This window comes from Diorhabda sublineata, chromosome 1 (assembly GCF_026230105.1).
Source record: "Diorhabda sublineata isolate icDioSubl1.1 chromosome 1, icDioSubl1.1, whole genome shotgun sequence".
NCBI lineage: Eukaryota > Metazoa > Arthropoda > Insecta > Coleoptera > Chrysomelidae > Diorhabda > Diorhabda sublineata.
In genome coordinates, this window is record NC_079474.1 from 43,546,542 (window position 1) to 43,571,328 (window position 24,787).

At 31.5% G+C, this 24,787-nt stretch overlaps 2 protein-coding genes across 5 annotated transcripts in view; one reads left to right on the forward strand and one right to left on the reverse strand.

The window, feature by feature from the left end:
- On the reverse strand, positions 1–20,523 carry LOC130451163 (NAD(P) transhydrogenase, mitochondrial-like). Its single transcript, XM_056789998.1, has 19 exons — positions 20,353–20,523; positions 7,953–8,222; positions 7,743–7,897; positions 7,543–7,683; positions 7,368–7,490; positions 5,812–5,999; positions 5,592–5,747; positions 4,467–4,671; positions 4,192–4,407; positions 3,732–3,958; positions 3,561–3,649; positions 3,205–3,403; positions 2,341–2,507; positions 2,073–2,210; positions 1,791–2,011; positions 1,584–1,735; positions 1,262–1,526; positions 808–1,050; positions 1–327 (listed from the first exon to the last, which is right to left on the reverse strand). The coding sequence occupies exons 2-19, from the start codon at positions 8,192–8,194 to the stop codon at positions 218–220; spliced, it is 3,237 nt and encodes a 1,078-aa protein (XP_056645976.1). The 5' UTR covers positions 8,195–8,222; positions 20,353–20,523; the 3' UTR covers positions 1–217.
- LOC130451173 (isocitrate dehydrogenase [NADP], mitochondrial-like) overlaps positions 20,463–24,787 on the forward strand; it is a 20,226-nt gene continuing 15,901 nt past the window's right edge. The window contains exons 1-2 of one of the 4 annotated variants that reach the window (XM_056790035.1): positions 20,463–20,611; positions 21,782–22,030. In XM_056790035.1, coding sequence (XP_056646013.1) covers positions 21,931–22,030 — 100 coding nt within the window. In that variant the 5' untranslated portion in view covers positions 20,463–20,611; positions 21,782–21,930. Of the gene's footprint in view, positions 20,612–20,710; positions 20,931–21,747; positions 22,031–24,787 lie in introns of those variants that run through there. The other 3 variants (XM_056790025.1, XM_056790015.1, XM_056790008.1) reach the window with 3 other exon arrangements.

Genomic DNA, 24,787 nt, shown 5'->3' on the forward strand with positions numbered 1-24,787 from the left:
TTTAACTAATTATTTTATTGTTTAATAAATAGTTTGTTCCAAAGTAGTTTTAATACAAATAATATGGCCAACCAACATTGGTTAGCATGAAGATACATTACAATAACCGTTTTCCTTTCAATTCTCAATATTATGTTATAAAAATGTTTTCCTTCGCGATTATTTTTAAAAAAATATATATTTACAAAAATTGAAACTTAATTAAAAAAAATTTAAACTAATCTGCTGAAACTTTGGCTAATAACTGATCACAAGTTTTCTTAGCATCTCCGAGCAACATAGCTGTATTAGGTTTGTAAAAAACTGGATTATCCACAGCTGCATAACCTGAAATAAAAAAAAATATTGTAATGAGGCTAGATAGGTATCAACTTTCTTTTTTCTTGATCTTTACTTATATGATTATGTAGTGATGGAATATTCTGAAGTGCTCTAAGATTTTTGAAACAGTACTAATGGAAAAATTTCTATACTCTTGATTATAAAAGCAAAACATGATAGAATCACAGGTAAATTTGGAAAAAGGTCAAAATTAGAATTATATAACAATCCAGTGTATTATTTGCAATATCATATCCACTTTTACGATGATAACTAAAAAACTGACGAAGTTACCTCAATATTAGCTATTCATAAGACATTATTTCAGATAAGACTGTTAAATTTTTTAGCACGATTAGTAACAATAAAGAAGATTTTCAAATTTTATAGACTTAAGACACTATTTGAGCGACGATATAATTTATTAATAGGAAAGTTTAAATGATTCTCGGGCTTTATGTAAAATATTTAAAACCAGATACTTACCTACACCTAATGATCTTTTCATAACAATGACTTGTTCTGATTTCCATACATTAAGTACAGGCATACCGGCAATTGGTGAGTTGGGGTCTTCTAAAGCTGCGCTGTTTACTGTATCATTAGCACCAATGACTAATACTAAGTCAGTTTCAGGAAAATCATCGTTGATTTCTTCCATTTCTAATACGTCATCGTATGGTACACCTGCTTCAGCTAGGAGAACATTTAGTTGACCAGGCATCCTTCCTAAAATATTGATACAAAATACAACATCTGATTCTTCTAGAATATATAGTCGCAATGTTTTTTTTTCATTTTCTGATCTTCCATTAACTTACAAATACAATAGACATATCTTATTAATACATTAAATCTAAAAGCAATCTTTGGGATGAATATTTTACAAAAAATGTCTCAATGATCATTAAATCTTGTGGTATTTTTTGTGGATATTTACCTGCCACTGGATGGATGGCAAATCTAACATTTTTTCCAGCAGCTTTAAGCTTAGCAACCATCTCAGCGATGGGATATTGGGCTTTAGCAACACAAAGTCCATAACCAGGAACGATTATTATATTTCTAGCATTCTTAATAGCTTCAACAGCACCATCTATGTTGATTTCTGTATGCGTTCCGGTAATTTCCATTGGTTTACCAGTACCTGTACTTGACGTTCCATAACCACCGAGGATTACATTGGGAAGTGACCTATTCATTGCCTAAAAAATAATTGTAATTTTAAAAATTTCTGACAAATGTGTTTTATTATGACTTACTTTACACATAATGTATGATAAAATTGCACCAGACGATCCAATCAGAGCCCCTACAATCGTCATTAAATTATTGTTAAGCATAAATCCTTCAGCACATAGTGCCCATCCTGAGTAGCTATTTAATACTGTGATAACTACAGGCATATCAGCACCTGTAAATCGGAACGTTAAAAAAATAAAATGAAGATATTTTAATATTAATGTAACCTCCAATTGCACACGTTAATGTGAGCCCCATGGCTGAAGAAAGAGCAGCAGTAGTTCCTAGAGCTCCTAAACCGCCTGCCAACGAAGGATCATAAAATAAATATCCACCAGCGGCAATATTGGCCAACAAGAGACTACTGTTCAATGCATGCCTACCAGGGAGAAGCAATGGATTAGATTTTAAGAGACCTTGGAGTTTCCCATAAGCTACAAGTGATCCACTAAAACAAATTAATAGTTAAATATGTTGATTCTCTTGTAATGATTTTTGATTTTACATACCTGAAAGTCACACCTCCAATGTATGTACCTAAAAATAAGGCTGTTTTAACGACGTTAGCTGCTGGATCGGTTGCAAAAGTGGGAAAATCATGAAGAAAAGTAGCTACACATGTTAACACTGCAGCTAGCCCTACCAAACTGAAATAAAAAAACGCGCAGTTATATTTTTGATTCAAATTAATTGAATAAATCAAATTCAACATTAACGGTTGTCATGTTGAGTTAAAAAGATGAATTTTTTGTTAATAAAAAATATATATGCCAGTACCTATGAAATCCGGCTACAAGTTGAGGTAAGTCAGTGATTTGAATTCTTTTGGCTATTAAGGTACCAATACCGCCACCAGCTAAAACGCAGGCGGCCATTTGAGCTAATACCTCGTGGTTTGGGGCTATTTGTCCTAAAGTAGCTGCTATTCCACCAGCAACTCCTATCTGGAATATAAAAATTAATAAACAAAATATCAAATAAATCATAACATACTAATGAAGATTCCAGAATTAATACAAAATTCGAATGAAGTAGATTATTTAGTTTTCATATTGTTATTTTTTTATTGAATTATAAAGTACGGGTTTACTTAGCCAGAACTTCTTAGATATATCTATATTTGAATGACCAGTATGCTTAGTGTCTCCAACCTATCCTTGTATTGTATTTTCTTTGTCCATTCATAAAGTCTACTCACGAAATGGACAGTTACTATTTTTAGACACTAATATAGTTATAGGCTAGAATTTGATATATATATATATATATATATATATATATATATATATATATATATATATATATTGATATAAAAAACATTGCTGGTATATTCCAGCTGATTTTTTCCACATCATCCAACATCCAATGGCCAAGTCTCTTATTCCTGGTACATCGTTTAATTCATTTTTCACTCAACATCGAAAGTTACAATAAAGAAAGGACTTTTATGAGGATGTAGCTGTACTTAACGGTTATGATAAGAGATTTGTAGATGGGTTAATCAACCGTCATAGTACAAGTGTGAATTTTTCAAAAATCGATTCAATATCATGCATTTTTCTACCTGTCAGCAACATCGAATAATGCGTTAATTTTAGAGCTCATTCAAAGATTAAGGTTTCGGAGGTCATCAATACTTACTATTCCTAAATTATTTCCTAACCTTGATGTTGTTTGCGAACTTAGTCCGGCTAAGGCGCCTACACAACATAAGGAAGCCGCGAGATAAGCAGCTTGATGAACTTCAGCTAAACCATTCATTGTCGCCCAGCCATACGCTCCCATAAATCCAACCGCCGGAATTGCATATAAAGAGTTATATTCCTTCGGATCTCCAGGCCTGCAACATTTTAATCACTATATTTGTAAAGTTTAATAAAGATACTAAAAAGTTTTCTCTACTTACCATATATCGTTGTGATGATTTCAATTTACACTCTGCAGTATTAAATTTCATTTTAATTCTATTTGATATATTGGAAAAACGGACAACGTACCTTTTAAACATGTCTAACATTCTTTTAGTGACTAAGAATCCACCAAATACATTAATGAATGATACAAATGCTGCTGCAGCTGCTAGGGTCTGTTAAAATACAAAAAAAAATTCTCGAATAAAAAATATATATTTAGCAATAAGGATTGAATTAGGAAAAATAATCTGTTACCTCTACAGAATTAGTAGGATACAATCCTCCATTCATCAAGAGTAATCCTCCAACTGCCGTTATACCAGAAATGGCGTTCGTAACAGACATCAATGGAGAGTGAAGGGCAGGTGTAACTCCCCACACTGTATGGTAGCCCACGATACCTGACAGACCCAATACTGTCAACATTGATGTAAATTCTGGATTAGGTGAAGCCATTCCTAATCCCAAGAGTGACCCAATTCCTATAAAAAATGGTTTTGAATCAATATTATATAACCAAGCTATACTAGTTTTTTAATCATAATATATTCTACTTTCCCTGTAAATTTGACAACCTGTATGGTTACACAGTCCGATATACTATAAAACTTTTGCAAGAACATACAAGAATATTCTAGGACCTATTGGAGATAGTTTGGTCACAATATATAATTTATACCCAAGATGTTTAACAAAAATTTAATTTATTACCTACCTGTTGTTAGAAGCAAAGATTTATTTAAATCATTTCTAAATGGAGAAATTTCCTTGGGTACAGCTTTAAGGACTTGAGATTCTTTTTTAGCTGGAGTAACAGCTGACAGATTCGTTTTTGTTGGCGGAGGAGGCCACATTAGTTGTCCTTTATTCAAAATTATGCTTCCTCTAACAACTTCATCATCCAGGTTTATATTAAAATGATTTTGTTCACCTGAAATATGATGTTAATTAATATGAATATTTATAAACTTTATAACAGTTATAAGTTACCCATCGACAGTAAAAACTTAGAAATATTATTGGCATACAGTGTCGAACTTTGCGTGGGAAGCATACTGGGAAAGTCAGTTATTCCAACGTGTACGACGTCGTTGTATGTGTATATTTCTCCAGGTTTTGTTGTTTCGATATTACCACCTGATTCTGCAGCTAAATCTACTACTACACTTCCAGGTTTCATAGATTCTATATGTTCCTAAAATAAATTTAGTTTTTGCAAATAAAATGTAATTATTGTAATAATTATGGTAAATCAACAACATACTCTTATAAATAATTAAAATTCAACATTGATGACATAATCACAAAAATACAGAATGGGCTTGGAAATTTTTGAATAAGCATATTTTTTATTAACAAAAATAAACAAAATTTTACAGGAATAAAGGTGTTTACGTCAAATCGTTAGGATTAGTATTAATACTCTCGAAGTCTGGATATATTTCATACCTCCCGAGAACCGTCCCAAATAAGTACTACGTCATCAGCGCCGATTGTGTAGGAGAGCGGCCAGTCAGTTTTACAAAATGCCACCGGCTAGAGAGACTAGTTACTATTTTGACGACAAAGTGTTCCAAGGTTTCTAATGTCGCGATTGTGTTGGAAGTACAGGAGGCTGCAAGCAATTCCATTCTTGAATCTTTAATGCATCGACGAAGCGAAGAACTAGCTCCGACTTATTAAGTTTTTAAAAATCAAAGGTATCGCGGAGAGGTCCAATTCTAATGCATTACAACAATGTTTCCGTATTTTCTCTCCTTTTGGTATACTAATGGATACTTTATTTGGTGTGTTATTGTCGTATATATACATTTTTGTACAATACAATATTTTTATCGAATATTTTGAGCAGACTAATTCTATAGTCAGGTAATCGGCGATGATGATGTAGCATTCCGGCCGAGCCGCTACAAATAAAACTAGTGGAGCGACGTATTTATTCGAATTTTGATAATTAATTGTGAAGTAACGATAAATACTAGATAAACTGAATAAATTACTAAATTTAAATTATAAAGTGCCCCTTTTTGAAACATAATAATCCAAATGTTTCCAATCTCATTGTGATAAAAAGTGGAATATTTCTGATTAGATTTTATATCGATCATAATTTACCTTGAGTACCAGCAGAGGTGCCTTTTTACCAGGTATCAAAGCAGTAGATATTATAATGTCCACTTCTTTACATTGTTTGGCGAATAAAGCATGTTCAGCGTCTATAAACTCTTGAGACATTTCTTTACTGTAACCACCAGCTGTGCCACCTTCCTCCTAAAATAATTTCAAATGTGATATAAAGATATAAAACAAAGGATAAGGTAAAAATGATATGTACCTGTATATTCACTGTCAAAAATTCTGCACCTAACGATTCAACTTGTTCTTTTACCGCAGCTCTTGTATCAAAAGCTCTAACTATGGCACCCATACTTTTTGCTTGTCCTATGGCTGCTAAGCCAGCTACGCCTCCTCCGATGACTAAAATTTTAGCAGGTGGGACTTTACCAGCAGCCGTTATTTGACCTACAAGTTGGATCTTATAGAAATATAGAAAAATGTTTATTAAGATGACTAAAATAAATAATTTACTTATTTAATATGCCTTTTGCCTTGTAAAACAATTTACTCAATTCACAACAACTTTTGATGCAATAACATGTCAGCTTAACTAGAATTTTAATTTTTTACTATAAATAGTATACATTGAAGTGAATTATGGTTCCAAAAAGAATGTTTATAAATACATTGAAACTGATTAACTATCAGTTTTCTTTTTAGTTCGTATCTCATTTCTCTTAGCCAGTCTCTTTTCCTAATTTTTTTAATTTTTCAAAATTTACTCTCATTGCAAATACATGCATTAAAGCAATGCTCTTGTTATGTTTATTTCTTCTATTATAGGTTCTTTTCTTGTACATTTCTCAGTTTCAAAAATTAATTTGCTAGTTAATACTCATGATCCTTTCTTTATCCAAACTTCTCTGTGGAAGTGAAATACCGATTTATCGAATTTTGTAAGTTTTTGCAATTTTTCTAGATTTATTTTGGACTGTCTTCAGCATTTTCCAAAATTCTTATTCTTTCTCCTGTACCTTGGCCTTTCCTTTTATAATTACGCAGTTACTGAATATTCTGGAAAGTGTTTCAATTAAAGATTATTCTTCTTCACCTATAACTTGGCATTTCCCTTTAAGTACTTGATGAATATTTGTGTTTCAGTTAAATATTTTTCTTTTCTTCCTTTAACTTGGCCTTTTCCTTTATGATTAGTCAGTTAATGATTATTCTTGAACCTGTTTGAATTGTAGATTATTCTTCTTTTCCCTGTAAATTGATCTTTTCCTTTATGATTAAGCAGTTACAATATTCTAAAGCGTGTTTCAGTTAGAGATAATTCTTTTTTCCCTGTACTTGGCCTTTTTTCTTCATGATTAGGCAGTTAATGAATATTAAAGAGCATGTTTCAGTTGAATATTTTTCTTTTTACCATGTAACTTGGCCTTTTCGTTTATGACTAGGCAGTTTCAATATTATAGAGCTGTTTCAATAGAACAATATTCTTTTTTTCCCTGTACTTGTTTTTTTCTTTATGATACGGCAGTTACTGAATGATTTGGAGAGTGTTTAGACTGTTCTAGCTTGGTAATGTTTTTTAATTATTCTAAAGAAATCACTAGATTATTGTAGGACTTCATATTGGCAACAATTGACTGTCATTAAAAAAAAAGTCAAGAATATAGGTATAAACTATCTGTATTATATAGTTTGGGTTAATTTTGATAATATAACAATGTTGTTCTTCTAAATTTTAGAAAGTAAACCTAGTTTTGCTTTGTAATACAAATTGAGATGAATTATAGAGTCAAATAACGATAATCTGTTTTTATTTACCTGAGAAAAATCGAGGAAAATGATTGGCAGCTTCTACAACTGCTCTGTAGCCTGAAATATTCGCCATGGAACTTAAAGCATCAAAAACTTGTGCTCTGGTTATCCTAGGAATGCAATCCATTGCTAAGGAAAAATAATTATTCACAAAATGATTTAAAGTATGGCACACACTTACCGAAAGCATTAATTTTTCTTTGTGCAAGTTGTTGTATTAAATCTTTGTTCAAACCAGGATAAAGGAAGGAAATTAGAGTAGAGTTTTCTTGAAATTTTTCAACTTCTTTTTGGAGTGGCTGCCTGACTTTCAATATTATATCTGAAAGCATGAGTACGTTTAGATATATTATAACAAATTGTATCCATTTTTTGTTTAACCTGTGGAAAACGCTTTTTGTTTATCGACTATAGCGGCACCTGCACTTTCATAATCTGTATTTCTAAATTTTGAAGAAAGCCCAGCATCTTCTTCGACGTTTATATTGAAACCTTTCTTCACTAAAGTCGCTGTAACAGCCGGAGTTACTGATACTCTAGAATAAAAAAAAATAATCACACCAATCAATTATTTTTTAACTTTATCTTTACCGTTTTTCATTCTGCCAAATTTCCTTTGGGACACCAATGGTGATTTTATTGTAAGGTATACCTGATATTTTAGCAGCTTCTTTCTTCAATTTATTTCCCGTGGAAAAATAACGGGTTGTAGTATTTTCTGCACGGTGTATGTATATTTTAGATCTCGGAAACTTCTGCCATTTTGTTAGGATATAGGTAACATTGTTGACTTGTTTTCTAGAATAATGCAGACTGAGTATACCTTTCGTCATGGTAGGTACTTATTCTGTCCTCATTTGCCTTAAAAAAAATATGATGAGGAGATACAGCCGAATAAATAGTATAATAGTTTAGAAAAGTGCTTGTTACACTCATGTTTATGAAAACTTTCATTTTTCTATGCGGTCAAATTATATCTTTCTTTCAAAAATTATTTTAAAAAAACTAATTTTAAAACAGAAGAGACTTAAAATCAAGAACAGCGTTAAAATTAATAGTTTAACTAAAATAAGTATAGATTTAATCAACAGCTCAAGAATTTATTTATACAAAATTTCCATTTATATATATAGAAGTTGCAAACGCTGTCTGTTGATAATTTTTTAATGTTATTGCCAACCTTGACTTTAAATGTTAATGAACTTGTACTCCTGTTATGTTAATGATTTAAACTTTTGTTAAAATTACTATTAATAAATTATTATGTCATTAATACCTCAATTGTGTTATTATAATTATTTCCTTGAGATTCGATGTACTTTTAACGCTTTTCCCACATGAACAAGGAAGGAAATTTGTGAGATAGATTGCGTCGTTAACAAGTTCAATTTTGATATTAAGACCAATTAAAGAACTAAATGAGTTTAATTCGTTTGAGGTCATAGTTCCTTCGAAGGAATTTGCGCATAAAAATATTAAAAGGGAGCTGTACAATATTTAATTACTCAAAATATGAATTAACGAAAAAAGCATAAAAAATATTTATAACTAATATAAATTGAGTAGATATACCAAATCTTTATTATACTTTTTATATGAGAAACATTATAATATATAAATATTTTAATTCGACAAATTTAGTTATAAACTTGTTCTGCAAGTATATATATATATATAACATCACTCAATAAGTCGTGTGACTGACACACAGATGGCGCTGTCATTGTCAATTCCATATGGCGTTTATAAAGTACCAACTTTCAAAAGACTATTTGTGAAATTTCACGACATTTCGATCAGTCACAAAAGAGTGACAGCCATTTAAGTGAAGCTACTTTTGTTATTTTCAAAACAATTTCGTTTGTTAATTCATCATTGCTTCTTGATGAAAAAAAAAATACTGTACAAGCTCAGTATTGGCTTCAAAAGTGTTATCCGGACCCTGCTCCATTGAAAAGAACCATTTGTTATTGATTTACTGAATTTAAATGTGGTCCTACAGTCACCGATGATGGTGAACGTTTTGGTCGTCCAATTGAGGTGGTTACTCCAGAAAACATCAAAAAAATCTACGCTACTCCTTGCCATAACGCGAGTAGCGACCGTTCGCTTACCTTGATAACATCCGACCTGTGTCTAACCATTCTTGCCTCGCAAGATGTTACACGAGCTCTCACCTATAAAATAATTGTAAAAATCTATCTACAGGGGTTTACAAGATTTTGTTCAGAACGACGACAGAAGCTGACTAAGACAGATATTTACTATAGACGAGATGTGAATGTTATGTCTGATCCCGCCTCTCGCAAGGCGTAGAGGTTTGGTGAGCGGAGGCGACAGAAGTGCTAGCCATCCACACTCTCTATTTTTTCTATATTCACTTCTTACGTTCTTTGACTATCAGCCGAAAAATACGGGAACGCGAGGTGAATGAAGGCGAACGCACCGCCCAGGCTCTTACATACAAAATTGGAGTGGAACGTCGACGATATGAGAATCGCGATTAAAGACGATAATGATAGTTGATATCCGTTTATTATAAATATGTTACTGTCGGGCAAATAGTGAGTAGATAGTTCTACTGTTTTTGGTAAAACAGGCATTGCGTCGATGCCCATAGTCCTAATATATGGAAGTAACATTTCAAATAAACTTTGTGTCGAAAATAAAATTTCGAGTGAATCGTCATTTGTTTATTTTTTGTTGAAAAAATTTCGGAACTATATAAAAAATTTCACTTTCACCTTGTGCATATTTGAACTTATGTCCAAGGATAATACAAAATACACTTATTATTTAATGTTCGACATTATTTAACTCCAGTTACACTTTGAATAAATATAATGTCATGTTAATGTATTCAACAATTTTCTAGCATTTGCTTTTTAATTTGCAAGATGTTTTTTTTTAAATAATTGTACTATTTGTACGTTGAAACCAATACCCATACAATTATAATAATATACGTATATTGAGGTTTCAATTTTATCCTATTCACCTGATTTTTTGTAATATATTCAATTTCATATTTTATACTTCATTTCATATAATAATATCTATTTACACGGCATTGCTTAATTCGTAGGCAAATTAATCATGAATAAATAGTTCAAATTTCCTGCGTAAAAAGGCGCTGCAGAGGAATATTTTTCTATATCAGGGCCATTCATTGAAACTCTCGTATCTTGCAAGATTTCTTGCCAAAATCGAGTCTCTCTCTCTCATGCTTGAGACATTTTTTAAAACAGGAAAAAGTTTCATTGTTAACGAATTGAAAAATATAAGAAATTGTAGAGTGACATAAGGTTTTTTTGAGCTTTCTATACATTTTGAAAGAAATTTTGTTTATTTGTGAATAATGTGAATGTAAAAAGTTCTGGTAAGAAACTGTTAAAAATAGCTAAGACAAATTACTAATTTAGGGTGTAAAAAGTTCCCAATCCTTTTAAAGTCATTAATAGTTTGCGTAGTCGTAAAGTTGTCCTTTTAGATGTTTTACCACTTTATTGGCCAAAGTAGTCAATAGAACTGTACCTTGAGTTAAAAACCAGAGGTTTAGGTCTCATAATGATCGATTATACAGATTAAATAAATGAAAAGACACGAACTTTTAAAATGAAGATTATCGTATATTTGATAGTAGCTTTCTATTGTTTTTATAATTACTTTAACTTTAAAATCAATAGTAAATTTTCACTTTTCCAAAACATTGCACAAAGAAGTTGTACCTTCGACATAATCGGTTTTTTGAATGGTTCCTTTATTTGACTTATCAACTTTCATAAATTACTGTTATTAAGTAAAATCGGAAGCCATTTAGAAAAAAAAATCCCACGCGCACAGCATTGATAAATAGAAAAATTTGGCACAGGAAATTGATAGTTACTAACTGCGATAAATCGTGCGACTGCTGATTTTTTTTTCAACAAACAATTGTGTGTGTAACCCACCAAAAATCGATTTAATAAAAGTTATTGAGATGTGATAATTAAGTTTACAACAAAAAAATAATGACGTTAACTCTATTGAATTTGCAATCAATAAAGTATTGTTTTTTAATTATTACTTTTCATATTATATCGTAGGTTACTGAAATTCAAGCAATATGGAAAGTAAAAGGTTAGTAAAAGATTATTTTCCTACGACCACTTATTAAAATGATAGATTGCACACATGTACTGAAAAATAACAAAACATGCATGTATTAAAATGCTTCTTTTTCTACAACTGCTATGAAAAGTGGCAGAAAGATACATCGAAGAGTCTTGAAAATAAAATTGAAGTTGCTAATAAATCATCAACTTCAATGACAACCCACTCGAACCCTCTATAGAAATGGAGACAGAAAATACACCGTATATGAACGATCAGCCCTCAACATCTAAAATTAACGTAACAGAAAATTTAATAAAAAGAAATGAAGTTCCGGGTTTAACTATACAAAATTGTAAAAACGTCACAATCAACTACAAGTTCAAGTAATATCATTTAACAGTTAAGAGGTTAGTATTATTTTGGTTTTACTAATAAAAAATAAACATTAAATTCCATTACTTTTATTCTTTCAATTTGTGTAGTTGTAGAAAAAGTGTAGAGTGCAACATGTGAATGCGAATATTTTAAATTATTTTAATAACGGGACGCCGCTGTCAGCTACAGAATAGTTTATTATTTTTAACTTTTATCGTATTTTATGGTTCATCAAAGTATTATTATAATAAAGTCGTGAAAAAACCTCACACAGACAGTTTGACGAACATTTCTTTTTGTTCTAAAAACAATCCTTATGTTAACGTATGTCTTTGGTAACAATTGTTGAGATAAAAATATAATTAAAATTCTTATATGCATAGAAACGTAGTAATTAAAATATCTTTATTTACATTTGCTCCTCGCAGATATAAAACTTCGACGAAATATTCTTTTCGTTTTGGTAAAAATATCTCAAGGTTATTTTTAAAGTTATCGTTTTGAAAATAATTATTCAGTTCAGTTCATTGTACATATTCCCGAAAAGATTAATTCGATTATTTTTAATGAATAATTACAGGACGTTGTTTTTAATTTAAATTTAATAAAGAAATGTTTTCTACTAAAAATATTAATATCTTGATAAATACTAGCTAATCAAAAGTTGGTTAGGTTAGAAATTTTGAGAATAATCATCATTATTTACGAATTGATGCATTTGTTATTCAACAACGTATCTCATCAAAGCATGAGCATCCATCTTGCTGCAGATATTCAACTCTCAAGCTCATACTGACGGAAGGAGAGGACCTGGGCGTAAACAACATTCCTGGCTACGGAGTATAAGAGATTGGTGTGGCATTAAGGGTGCGGCAACAATTTTTCGTCGTGTAGAAGAGGCGGGCATTCAGATAATAGCTCAGAAGTTTTGGGATCACCTACACGCTGCAAAGTGTATGATACTTGAAGAAAAATCAACGATGAAACGATGATTCTGTTACCATAGTCCGATCTAATTAAAAGAAATTATTTTTTCTGGATGTAAAACCTCCAGAATGTCCCAAATAGCAGACTTACTTGAAACAAGAAACAAAATAAACTTTTCAAAAAGCTGTTTGATCCGTCTAGACACTTTTTTGTCCCCAGTATTTTCAGTTTTTCTAATATCCCTCATGCGATAGTTAGCAGATATATGAGCAATGAAGACATAAAACAGCAAAACAACAGCCCTGCAGAGGAAAAGAAGGAAATAAAAATAACTCAAAAAGTCTCTCTCGCTCTCTCTGTCCATAATGTGCATAAAATACTGCATTTGGGATCCCGATGTCTCAGAAATAGTGATTTATATATATAATGTTGTGACTTGCAAGGCCAGTATTCACTATAGTGTAGTTAATGAGTTTTCGTGGGAAAAATAGAGTGCACAACTAGATAGAAAGTAACTACAGTCTCGTTTTGGCATCTAATTCACATTTAAATACCAGTGTGAAATTTGCCACTTTTTTCTCGGTAAGTAAAAAAGTATTTCATCACAGTGCTAGTTATATTTCTTTTTTTTAGATAATGTATTGACCAAATTAACACTGTTTATCTATGGATTCTCTTTAATTTATTGCATCTGTTTTTTTTTGCGTTTTTCCAAATAAACTGTAGATAACGAAGATTATCATAAATTTTCTTTTCGTTGCGTAATAATATCCTTGAATTTTAATTTGATATCATTTGAATAGAATTAAATAAATATACTTTATACCCCTTATTTCATAATTATATTTACACAAAAATCAACGCCATCATATTTTTTATTTCTAGAATTGTAAAAAGTAATTTTCTTTAGCTACGAAATATTTCATATGATGAATCATGCAAGTTTAACATTATGCAAGGCTCTTGCCACTACCTGAAACTAACATTCTTTTCTGTGTGGATACCAAAGTACCGATCTCCCCATTTTAGGCGAAGAAAATAAATAGCTGCTAGATTTTTTCTTAGAATTCAACTTGCATGCAATAAAAAGGCACCAAAACCATTAAGATTCAATACCATTCACCAGCCAAATGACCAGGAGATAATATAGCCTCAGCTGTACCAGCCATTTAACATTATGACTAGTCAATGCATGTCTCAATTTCACGCAGGGTAGATAGCAGATCCGCAGACGATACAGTTGCACTGTGTGACGACTCGAATGGACTGCAATGCCTTTTAAACGCCATTGACAGAATGGGAAGAGAGATGGGTCTAAACCTAGTCGCTTGCCGTACCATGACATACAGCTACAGGTAAACGGACAAACGAATCAAAGAGTGTCCAGTTTCAAATATCTTGGTTCCTACATTACTGGATCCCGATAAGGAAATAAAATGTAGAATTGAGGTACAACATTTTTTTAAAATTAGATCAGTCTTCTCTAATGATAATTTAAAATTTCTCTCTCCGTAAACGGATGATGGTGTCGAAGCATGAACTTTGAAAATATACTATCTTTAATCGCTTATATAGACGTGGTTATATAGATACATGCTTAAGATACCGTGTTAAGTTATGTAAAGAAACGATGAAGTCCTTAACACAGCAAATGCGGTTCGTGAGTTGGCGGATAACATTAAATGCAGGAAAGTAGCTTCTTTGGAACACGTAATGCGTGTTAGTCGGTTAAGTATCCTGCAGTTGATTATGGTGGGTAAAATTGAAGGTCGTAGAGGAATTGGAAGGAAACAAGCCTCTTGGTTAAAGAATATTAGAGAATGAACTGGGATAAGCGAAGCAGGATTAGCTCAAGAGAGCGAGAGTTTTGCCAAGATGATCGCCAACGTCAAGGGGACTTGATACGGCACGCTAAGAAGAAGATAGCAGATGTACACATACTAAGCGGCGGTTCCGCATACGAAAAAAATCATCCAAACAAAGCATACCAGCTCTGCAGAAAGAAAATTTCCTATGTGAAAGCTATTAGTAAAATAAATCTTCCTCTATTCCTCCCAAAAACAAACCGCAATATGTTTTTCTCTCTTTCTACCTAGCGTTTACAATATAGCGGCTTCGAGATGACTTTCATAATAGAATAAATAGAATTCACAGTTAAACTGATTCCGAATCAGTTTAAGGACCGATCGCATGCGTACTTTCGAAATTATCGTTCGCTGGTAGAGTTTTTAATTACGGTTTCTTGTTCGTCGGTCACATTGACGAAATCGATATCCTGAATAGTTTGGTTCGTAATCAAGCATGAGCATTACAAATTTTTCCTAAATTCACTGATTCGGAATCGGAATTCGTATGAAAGAAGACAAAATTCAGTTAGAAACGTCAAAAAGCATTTATATATGATTTGGTTGTATAGAACTCTAAGCCTGACATAGTTTGAATATTTCAGCGGAAGCTTTACAATGCTATAGAGGAATACCATGTGTGAACCTCCCAAAAAGTGAAAATCCAAAAATTTTTACCCGAAAAAGTGCAGAAAAACTAGTAAGAATAGCAAAATAGTCGGGTTGGCGATATTCATACTGAAGGTAAACTCAGTCTCTGAAGACGATAACTTGGTCAGAACGCGCGTCTGACAGTGTAATCATGAGTGTTGGTGTACTGGTAGTGTGTTCAGTATAAAAATTGGTTGAAATAACGCATTTAATGTTTTCTTTTTTCGAACATTAGTAAAATTTCTTTTTTTGCGGTCTTGAAATGGTGATCTGAGACAATAGAATGAGCAGATTTCTTCTAGCATCGTCCATTTTTTGAATCATATATTCATTGTGTCCCCAAGCAAGGCAAAACTGGAAAATTATGTCGATTCAGTCTTGATCGTAGTCGCAACTTAAGGTGAAACGATACAAACAAGTGAAACATACCTATTACGCCATGGATTGCCTTGCACGTTATATTGCTTTACATCCTTCAATGGGTGTTTTCCTAGCAATGCACGTAATGTGGTCGGCGTAAAACGCTGAGCACTTGTCTATAATGAGAATCAAATGAAGTCGTTTTCCTACACTGCGTAAAAGCGACTTGCAGCAGCGTAATGCGTCGACGTAATTGAACGACTGCTACAAGAACAGTCTATTCAGTCGCATACGATTACACGGATCAACATTCAAATCTTTCACAAGATCTAGAAGAAACGAGAATCAATGCCTTGTAAGTCTAAAATAAGCTTATGGACAAATAATTCAAATACTCCTTCGCTGCTTCTATTTTCAAATAATTGACTAGCAGAATACATGTGGAATAGATAATATCAATGATTGGGTACTGGATAGAAAGATAAAATGGAATGAGCACATTGACCGCATGACGGAAGAACGAATTGTGAAAATATCAAGGGACAAATCACCAGCAGGACAAAGAAGCATTGGAAGACCTAGGAAAAGATGGAGTGACAACATCCCAGGTGACTGAGCAGAGGCAATGACGTGAAGAAAAACAGGCAATGATGCCTATACACAGCAGGAAGAAGAAGAAGAAGACTAGCAGAATTTCTAGTGCTATTTCTGTAATGCGAGGGGTTAAAGTACGCATGCGATCGGTCCTAAACTAATTCGGAATTTCATCCGCGAACAAAACTAATATGTCAACTTGTTTTCTTGTTATTTTTTGACAAACTTTTCGCGACGTTGTAGAGTTTGGCGAGGGTCGTCATACAAGTGACAATCCTTGGAAAACACCTTGACGTTGATCGGTTTCGATTTGAATAAGTAGGATTCAACAGAGGTGGGAATCCAGTAGAATAGATTATTATAATTTATTACGACTTTCAATAGTAATTACACTAATAGATAAGAAGTGAGTTAAAAAGAAATTTTAATTTTCCTTTATGTTAAAATTATATAAAGATCCTCAATAAATGATAACAATAAACAAAATATCTTCAGTATTTTCTCAAAGGGCTTGACCATGAATTATCTAAAGAATTTATTGAACTGGTGATTATGAATTAACAAGAATAATTTATTCTGTCGATGCCTTAGCAACAAGTTGTTAAATCGGTTGTAATTTTTCAATAGACATTGAAAAAACCGGATACGACAGGTCTTGAATGTTACCATCACAATTCAAAAACTTAATCTCTTTTTTAAAACGAAAACAGGTAGAAAACGTTACACACGCGATGAGAATAAATAATACCCACCAAGTCTCCCCAAAATTTAATTTTACCAAATTTATTAACATGGCGAACTTTAGAAATAAATCCAGCTGCTCAGAGTCATAAAATGAATCATTGTTTTTTCTGAACACTGAACGTATACGAACTGATACGTATGTTTTAGTTATCCTATTGAGAGTAATGTTAAAACAAACGTCTTATCATTGAAATGAGTAAAAAACAATGTAAAAAAGCGTCAAATTTAATTTTCCATGTCTACTAAACATTATGCATTCCTGAATTGTGATACAAACAAGATGGTGTGGAATTTGTATAATTTATCGCAAAGAATCGTTTTAAGAACAGAAACAACAAATGGTCCGACATTTGGAATCCCAAATCCATTATCAGCAACTGTATCAAAGGTTATAGTCCAGGAGCCAGTGACAGAAATACACGACCAAGTTACTCTTAAGAGATAATTAGTAGAATGTATCAGAAAGTATAATAAAGCCTAATGAACGTCAGCTGCGGTTCGGAGAGTGGGATGAAATGAGAAAAAAAAAGAAATTCATTCATTTGCTCCCAACTAAAAATGTGTGGTGAAATTGTAACTATCCCAATATCTTGAGGAAATAAAACAATCAGCTGAATATACCATAGTGTGTTATACGTCAATTGACACGTCGAATATGAAAAACAAATTTATATTTCCAGTGATTTCCTCTCAAATAAAAATTTTATTGATGATTTCTTATATGTAGATGTGAATAAGTATATAAATCAGCTGGCTGTATCTCGGTGGAAAAACCTTTAACTGACCAGGTTTTCCTCGACTCCTCGACTGGCTGATTTTTTTATATATCACAGCATTATATGAACAATCAGATTCCAAATGTTCAGCTGGGAGTTTTTTTGTCGTGCGTGGGAGGCTACTGCCTCTTATCCCACCAACCGAGCCGCAGCTGACCTTCACAAGGCTGTATAACACAACTCTCTGATGCATATCACCAATTATCTTTCGAAAGGAAATAATTAACCAAATTTACATCTGGCTCCCGGACTATCTAACTAAACCCACCTATCAAACGATCGGTGGAGTTGACTATATAAAGTACTTAAATTGAATTATTAAATTTTTTTTTTTCATACATTTTCATTTACTAAAGATTCCCGCGGTCATAATTATGAAAAAAAGCAAGTTAACGGGTTTTAATAATTTCTCGGGCTTCCGGAGAGGAAGGAGCTCAAAACCAGCAGTGATAGTGGTAGTGTCCGAGGAGTTCTTGAGGATTAAAATACCTTCTTTTATTATTCATTAATTATTTTTGTTTTTCACAGCTTTTTAATTTCAATTTTTTGACACCAACTGTTTTCTGTTTTATGCATATCGTGTACCATTCGCTCAATATCTCTGTTTTGATATAAGGCTAGATATGTAATGAGTGCCTTTTTGACTCGCTCTTTAAATGATGAAAAGCTTAATTCGTCGCTTTTATTAAGCAAAGAAAGGTTATAAATAAAATAACTGTGATGATTTTTCAATATATTTTCTCTATATTTCCACACGCTTTTTAGAATGTCTTACTAAGGCTTCTATACCACCTAACCGCCTATTTAATTTTATTGTCGCTGTTAAATATTGCTCCCTTTAACTCGGCCTTCAACTTTGCAACAAAAAATGGTCGATCACCACCAGATCAGGGCAACTGCCTTAGTAAGTCAGAGTAACTTGCCGCGTTCACAGTTGTATTTGAAAGTCGATGAAATGATACCCTCGCAGTACCAAAATATTGTAGCCGTCACTTTTTTGGTGCTTTCCTTTGCTTTTTGACATGAGCTCTCCCTTCCAATGCCACTCCTTGGAATCTATTTTGGATATCGGATCATAGTAAAAGACCGTAGCACCCATTACAATTGATTGGATTAAACTTTCTTAGACACATTTGTTTTGGAAATTCAGTCTGTTTTTGAGCGCAGGTCACTTAGAACAACTTCTTCCACTAATTTAATGTTTTCTGGAGTAGTCACCTCCACAGTACCTCCCCACTTCGGTGATCCTCTAATGATTATCGTTTCCCGCTAAACAAACTTAGACCCATTTTAATGGGCACTGTAATCAGTCTCTGTTTCTCCGTTGAGTTGGTGTTAATCATTTTTTTGTTAAATATATTTTAACAGCGGTAAACTAAACTAAATTTGAGACATGTTCTAAAACAAGTTGACTGAGTGATCGTTTGATCTCTACTATAATAAAATGAATCGAAACAGCAAGTTGAAACTGTGTAAAGCTTGTTGAGACTTGTCACTGACGCGTGCATGAAGATTTTTGCTAACGCGTTACATATATAGCTACTTGCAACATCTAAAAGAAAATATTTAATCTATACCACACCCCAGTTTTGTTACCTTTCGTCGGGTGTCGACAAATTAATTCCTTTAAGATGTTTAAAGTGGCTATGAGAAATTAGTAACTACTAGTTCAACTATTAGACAAAATATTTTACCAAAAACATAACAGATTGATTGGTAAGTATCAGGACCTATAAAAGGACCGAGATATCTGCTATAAGTTGTGTCAATAACTCCGAGGGTTCAATAGAATAAACTACGAATCAGGTACGAATTTTAAACAGACGTGCCTTCAAGCAAATGTATATAAATAATAGGTCAAAATATACCTATTCAATACCTTCTAAGAAATTATTGAAATAAATTTATTTATTTAGATTTTTAGATAATTAATACTCAAATATACTTTTCCTATTCTAATAAATAATCGTTTGCAGCCTACTGTGTTGTTTATCCACTATTTATTTCAAAAACGTTGATTTATTTGAAAACCAAAATTTATTATATTCGTATGACACTGACCTTTTCATATATATTTATTTTCCATAATATTTATTCTTGATTTGTTTGTATTTTCATGAGAAATTTAGTGATAAACTTCTTATCTATTCTTCACCTACTATCAATTTTTGATAGAAACGAAATAAATGATACCGTTTTTATTTAATTATGATGAAATATTTATTGAGACAAAATTTACTGTTACTTCATTCTTTTAAAATTTTATTGTCAATAAAAATTTAAATACAGTAACGTACTATAGTCACACCTCAAAAGTGTGAAAAATCTCAATTTAAGAACTAACCACATTTAGTGTATGGTCTAACAATGACATTCGCAAAAAACAGTAAACACTTTGACATCTACAATGAAGCATTGGATAAAAATTCACTAATAGGACCGTTTAACTCACAAAATGTACAAATCTTACGATAATTTCGTCGGATTGTATAGTCTACGATAAGAATAGTTCGAATTGAAAATGTTGCAACCACCGTTTGTTGTCCCCAGCATCCCACGTGCACTTGGTACATAACTATTATTATCTCGGCCTAGTTCTAAATAAAATCAAAATTGTAAACTTACCCACAATAAGGTTAGGATGTATTTTTACTGTTTTTTAGTTTTTCGGTCGATAAATTTTATCATAAAACGTTTCGTTAACTAAGTATTGGTGGTAAACAACTGTTAAGTTTAAAGCGTTTTCAGCTGTTGTTTTAATCGAGACAGCCGAGCTCTAGACTGAAGGTAGGCAATGTGAATTGAGCCGGAGGCATCAGTTTCGCCGGCTACTACGTTTACACATTCGTATAAAAATATTAAAGATATGCATTATGTTAAATAGGTAAGTAAAATGTTTAACAATATGATAATGAGTATCAGTAGATTGAGAATAAATGAATGTATTACCTACGTTCTTTTCACCTATTGGCTATGAATTATTACACGTCAACTACAAGTTTAAATTCAAACTTATATATTATGCTGTAGAGTAGTATGTTAGTATGACATACCCACAATTATTTTGACAAGTTTGTGACTGATGCAAAAATATTCAATTTTACGTACGTAAACATTTAGTAAATATTCTAAATCTGGCATCAATATTATGATTCAGCAATTAATATTTTGTCAAAGAAATTTTTTTACTTCAAGAAGTATCAGTAAGTGCAGCTAATTTTTAAAAAAATATGAATTAGATTAAATTAGTGTGTTCAAACTATAGAGAATTAGAAGATTCCCCTATTCTAATTTATTTTAAATGAGTTCACCAACTCGTATATTATACTTAACGTGTGCTATCAGTTAATGAAAAAAGCCAATTCATATTTACATGAATTTCGTATACGTCAATTAACCGAAAAAAAAACATATTTTGCAATGTTGATCGTCTAAATTTATCACAAAATTTATGATGATTATGTCGATTTTGTATGTACATGACAACACAGTATCATAAACAAAAATTCAATATTCATCATGGGGCATTTTTTCATATTATTACCAAACTTGTTTATGCACTACAAGATATATAAACATATATTGCACATAATTGGATGTTTAGAAATAATTCTGTTCCCAGATATTTGTTTTTAATGAATAGTAGGCTAACAATCTAATAAATTGTTCAGTTATTACTAATGGGCTCATAATTTAAAGCAAATAAGATTTTGAATTTGTCCATTTCTAGATCTATTTAGCCAATTTAAATAATGAAAAAATGCTTAAGATGAATCTCTCGTGGATCTCTAGAAGTAGCTCATGTGGTATAATATTGAAAATTCCCGACTTTTATTATTTACTAACAATCAAATTAGAATACTTTACATTAAGCCTCGTATATAGAAAAAATATTGAGTAAAACGTGTTTTCAAACATTTTTATTCCTGATTTGTATTTTGAACCGACCTTGCAATAAATTGTAAAGTCCGAGGTCATCATCACTAATATTTAGATGAAACTGAAATACCGAATCAAGTATAAGCTTCTGTGTAAACGTTGTTTGACTGTATAGGACCTGCTACTTAGAAACAGTTCCCCCATTTCCTCACTGTCAACTTGCCGTCCGTATCCATTTTGCTACGTGCCTCGCCTTAGCTCTTTACCTAAAAGGAAGTCTGTACGAGAGGTTTAGGAAGTTATATCCACAAAAGTGAGGTTAGGATGGCCGGTTTACTGACAAAAATTTGTAGAAGTGTACCAGAAGTGTCTGCCGTGAAAAATGGAATTCTAGCACCCCTAGTACACGTTCAAAATCGTAACTGTAAGTTTACTATGTACAATATGATTTATATAATTGCATTTTTATATTATAATAATGTGACTGCTTTTTATTTGAAGTCGTACTTTCTAATTTAAATAATGTTTAAAAAACTGTGTAATATATAGAATAATTTTCTCAATGTTTAACTAGCTCTACACCAATATTCACATTTACCTACATCGATGATTGAAAAGTATCTTAATCTATGATTACAATACGCGTTTCAATAGCCAAATTATTGTCTTCAGAGACCGAAGATAAACTTTCGTAAAACTTTTTATCATTAACTTTTCTTTAATTAATTCTTCATCATTTTGTATTTCATTTGATTCATTATTCTTTTATAATGTGTTTCCGTTGTATATCATAGACATTATGAATGTTTATGTTATAAATTATATTTTTCAATGATTCTCTAAAATTATTTATATTTCCACGTGTAATAATAGTATTAGCACATCTAGTGCGCTCCTCTCCTTCATGCACTATCTCTTATAATAGCAATTATGAAGTGTCTTGATTAAATAATGTCCCAGTAATAATAGAAAAAATCAAATATCTTTGCTCAAAATGGAAGTGAAGTTTTGAAATTTTATGTTTATAAATAAATGATGCATGTAAGTCCAAATATGTGTATTGTTAATTTTAACAATGTATTAGAGTAAAAAACAAGGAAGTAAGTTTATATATGTAATATTAATAAATATTTCTTTTTTAATTATAGTTTTTGATGCTCAATTTCTTACTAAACTGACACAAAATATTCATGTGTGAATAAAATGCATCTAAAACCTAAAATAATATACGGAAAAGAACTTTTTGATTCGAAAATACAGTGAATAAAATTTAGAAAAAGTTATAATCAGTAGATCTATCTTGATTATAGAACTTATTGTATGAAATAAAAATTTCAAGTGTAGGTTTTGAAGATAAATATTTAAATATTAACAGAACATAAAATAAAATATATGCATTGTAAAGTTTTTAAAGCACCAAGATAAAAACAAATATTGATTATTATTTTGTATTACATCTGCAGAACAACAGTTTTGTTTGTTTTTTCTTGGATACATCAAATCTTTGGCTTTGTTACTCAAGTTTTCAATTTTTAGAACATTATTCTCAGCCATATTTAATCTACTTCATATAGTACATTCTAAGTTAATAGTTTCTGTACTAGTGCACTTTTATTCCCCTTGTTGTCCACATTTCACCTCCAAATACTGTTACTATCAAAACTAATCTATGTATTCTCAGTTTACTTTTCCTAGATTCTAATTTACTCTTATGAATGTGTACTGGAAATCAAATTAATTTCATGGCTTTAATTAGAATATGTTTTGAAGAATAAACTCGGCAATTGATGCTTGCATGCAAAAATAGCACTTACTAGTACGTTTGAGAGAAATAATCATTCTACTAATAATTGAAAAATATATTTAGATGTACTGCAGGGTTTGATGTAGTATATATCCTTTATTTTAATTTCTGCTTTATTTAATTCCCTTCATTCCTCTTGTGTAATTATAGTTGTTAACTATACTGTTTTAAACAGTAGTATACTGTTTTTCATTAAATTATAAACTAATATAAAGTATACAAAATACTGTTTGCAGCTTCAAAATGCAAACAAATTGTTATGTGTTATACTTAGATGGTCACACAAATTTGTTTTTTTTAATCAGTGCGATTACAAACAAATCACAGAGCTTCTGAACGAATCTGTCAATGTCAAATATTCATGACTGTCACTCACTGTCAAACATGCGAGTGTGTGCGTTCTCAGAACATAATCTTTTTTCGCATCATTGAAGTCTTCGGTCATAATTGATCATTTTGAGAAAATTATAGATAATCTTAATTTGTGTAGACTCAATACAGTTGAACATGGTAAATGCTAACATCTAAAATCCGGACTGATTCGTTCATATCGTAATTTTTAGCTTCAGTATTTGACACTAGATGGCGACATCATATTTTTTTATCTATTGTTTGTTTATTATTACTTTATTAATGTTATTTTAACTGCTTTTTATAAAGTATTTAACGTTGTTATTATTTTATAAATGTGTTTTTGTGCAGTATTAAAGCGATTTTATTATATTTTAAATATACATCTCTCTCTGTTTACATTATCATGTAATGCGATATAATTTCTTATTGGCGCGATAGATTGCGCCACCATAAATGCATTCAAATGTTGGTATGATATAAAATACGGAAAAATCTAAAATCCGGAACCAATCCTTTTCAGCGATTTACGATGTGGTACTGTATTAGTATGGATGATTTATATTCAGAATTGAAAAATTTGAGCTCCTCATTTATTTTAATTTTAGTTAAGACCGCTTGACATGATGCAATACAACGTGCAATGCAATGCAAGACGCAATATTTTTTGATTGCGTGCAAGTTACAATCTAGTTAATTTTGGCATAACCGATCAGCTGACTTTCGTAAAACTTGCTTTGTTATTTTAATTGTTAAACTAGGTACAAAAATATTAGATAAAATTTGAGGTTAATAATTTGTTTACTTTTACTGTTTAGAGATACTTCCATGCAATTTCTTACACGTTGTATTGCATTACGTCAAACGGTCTTTATAATAGTGGTGAGGTGTATGAAGTTTTTTAAAAAAGATGGTAAATTAGTAAGTTGTGTGAGAAGCTCAGAAAAATATGTGTATAATATAAAATACTGTTTAATATTCTTTATAGACCTGAATATACTTTATTTCTTATAAAAAAAGTTGGCA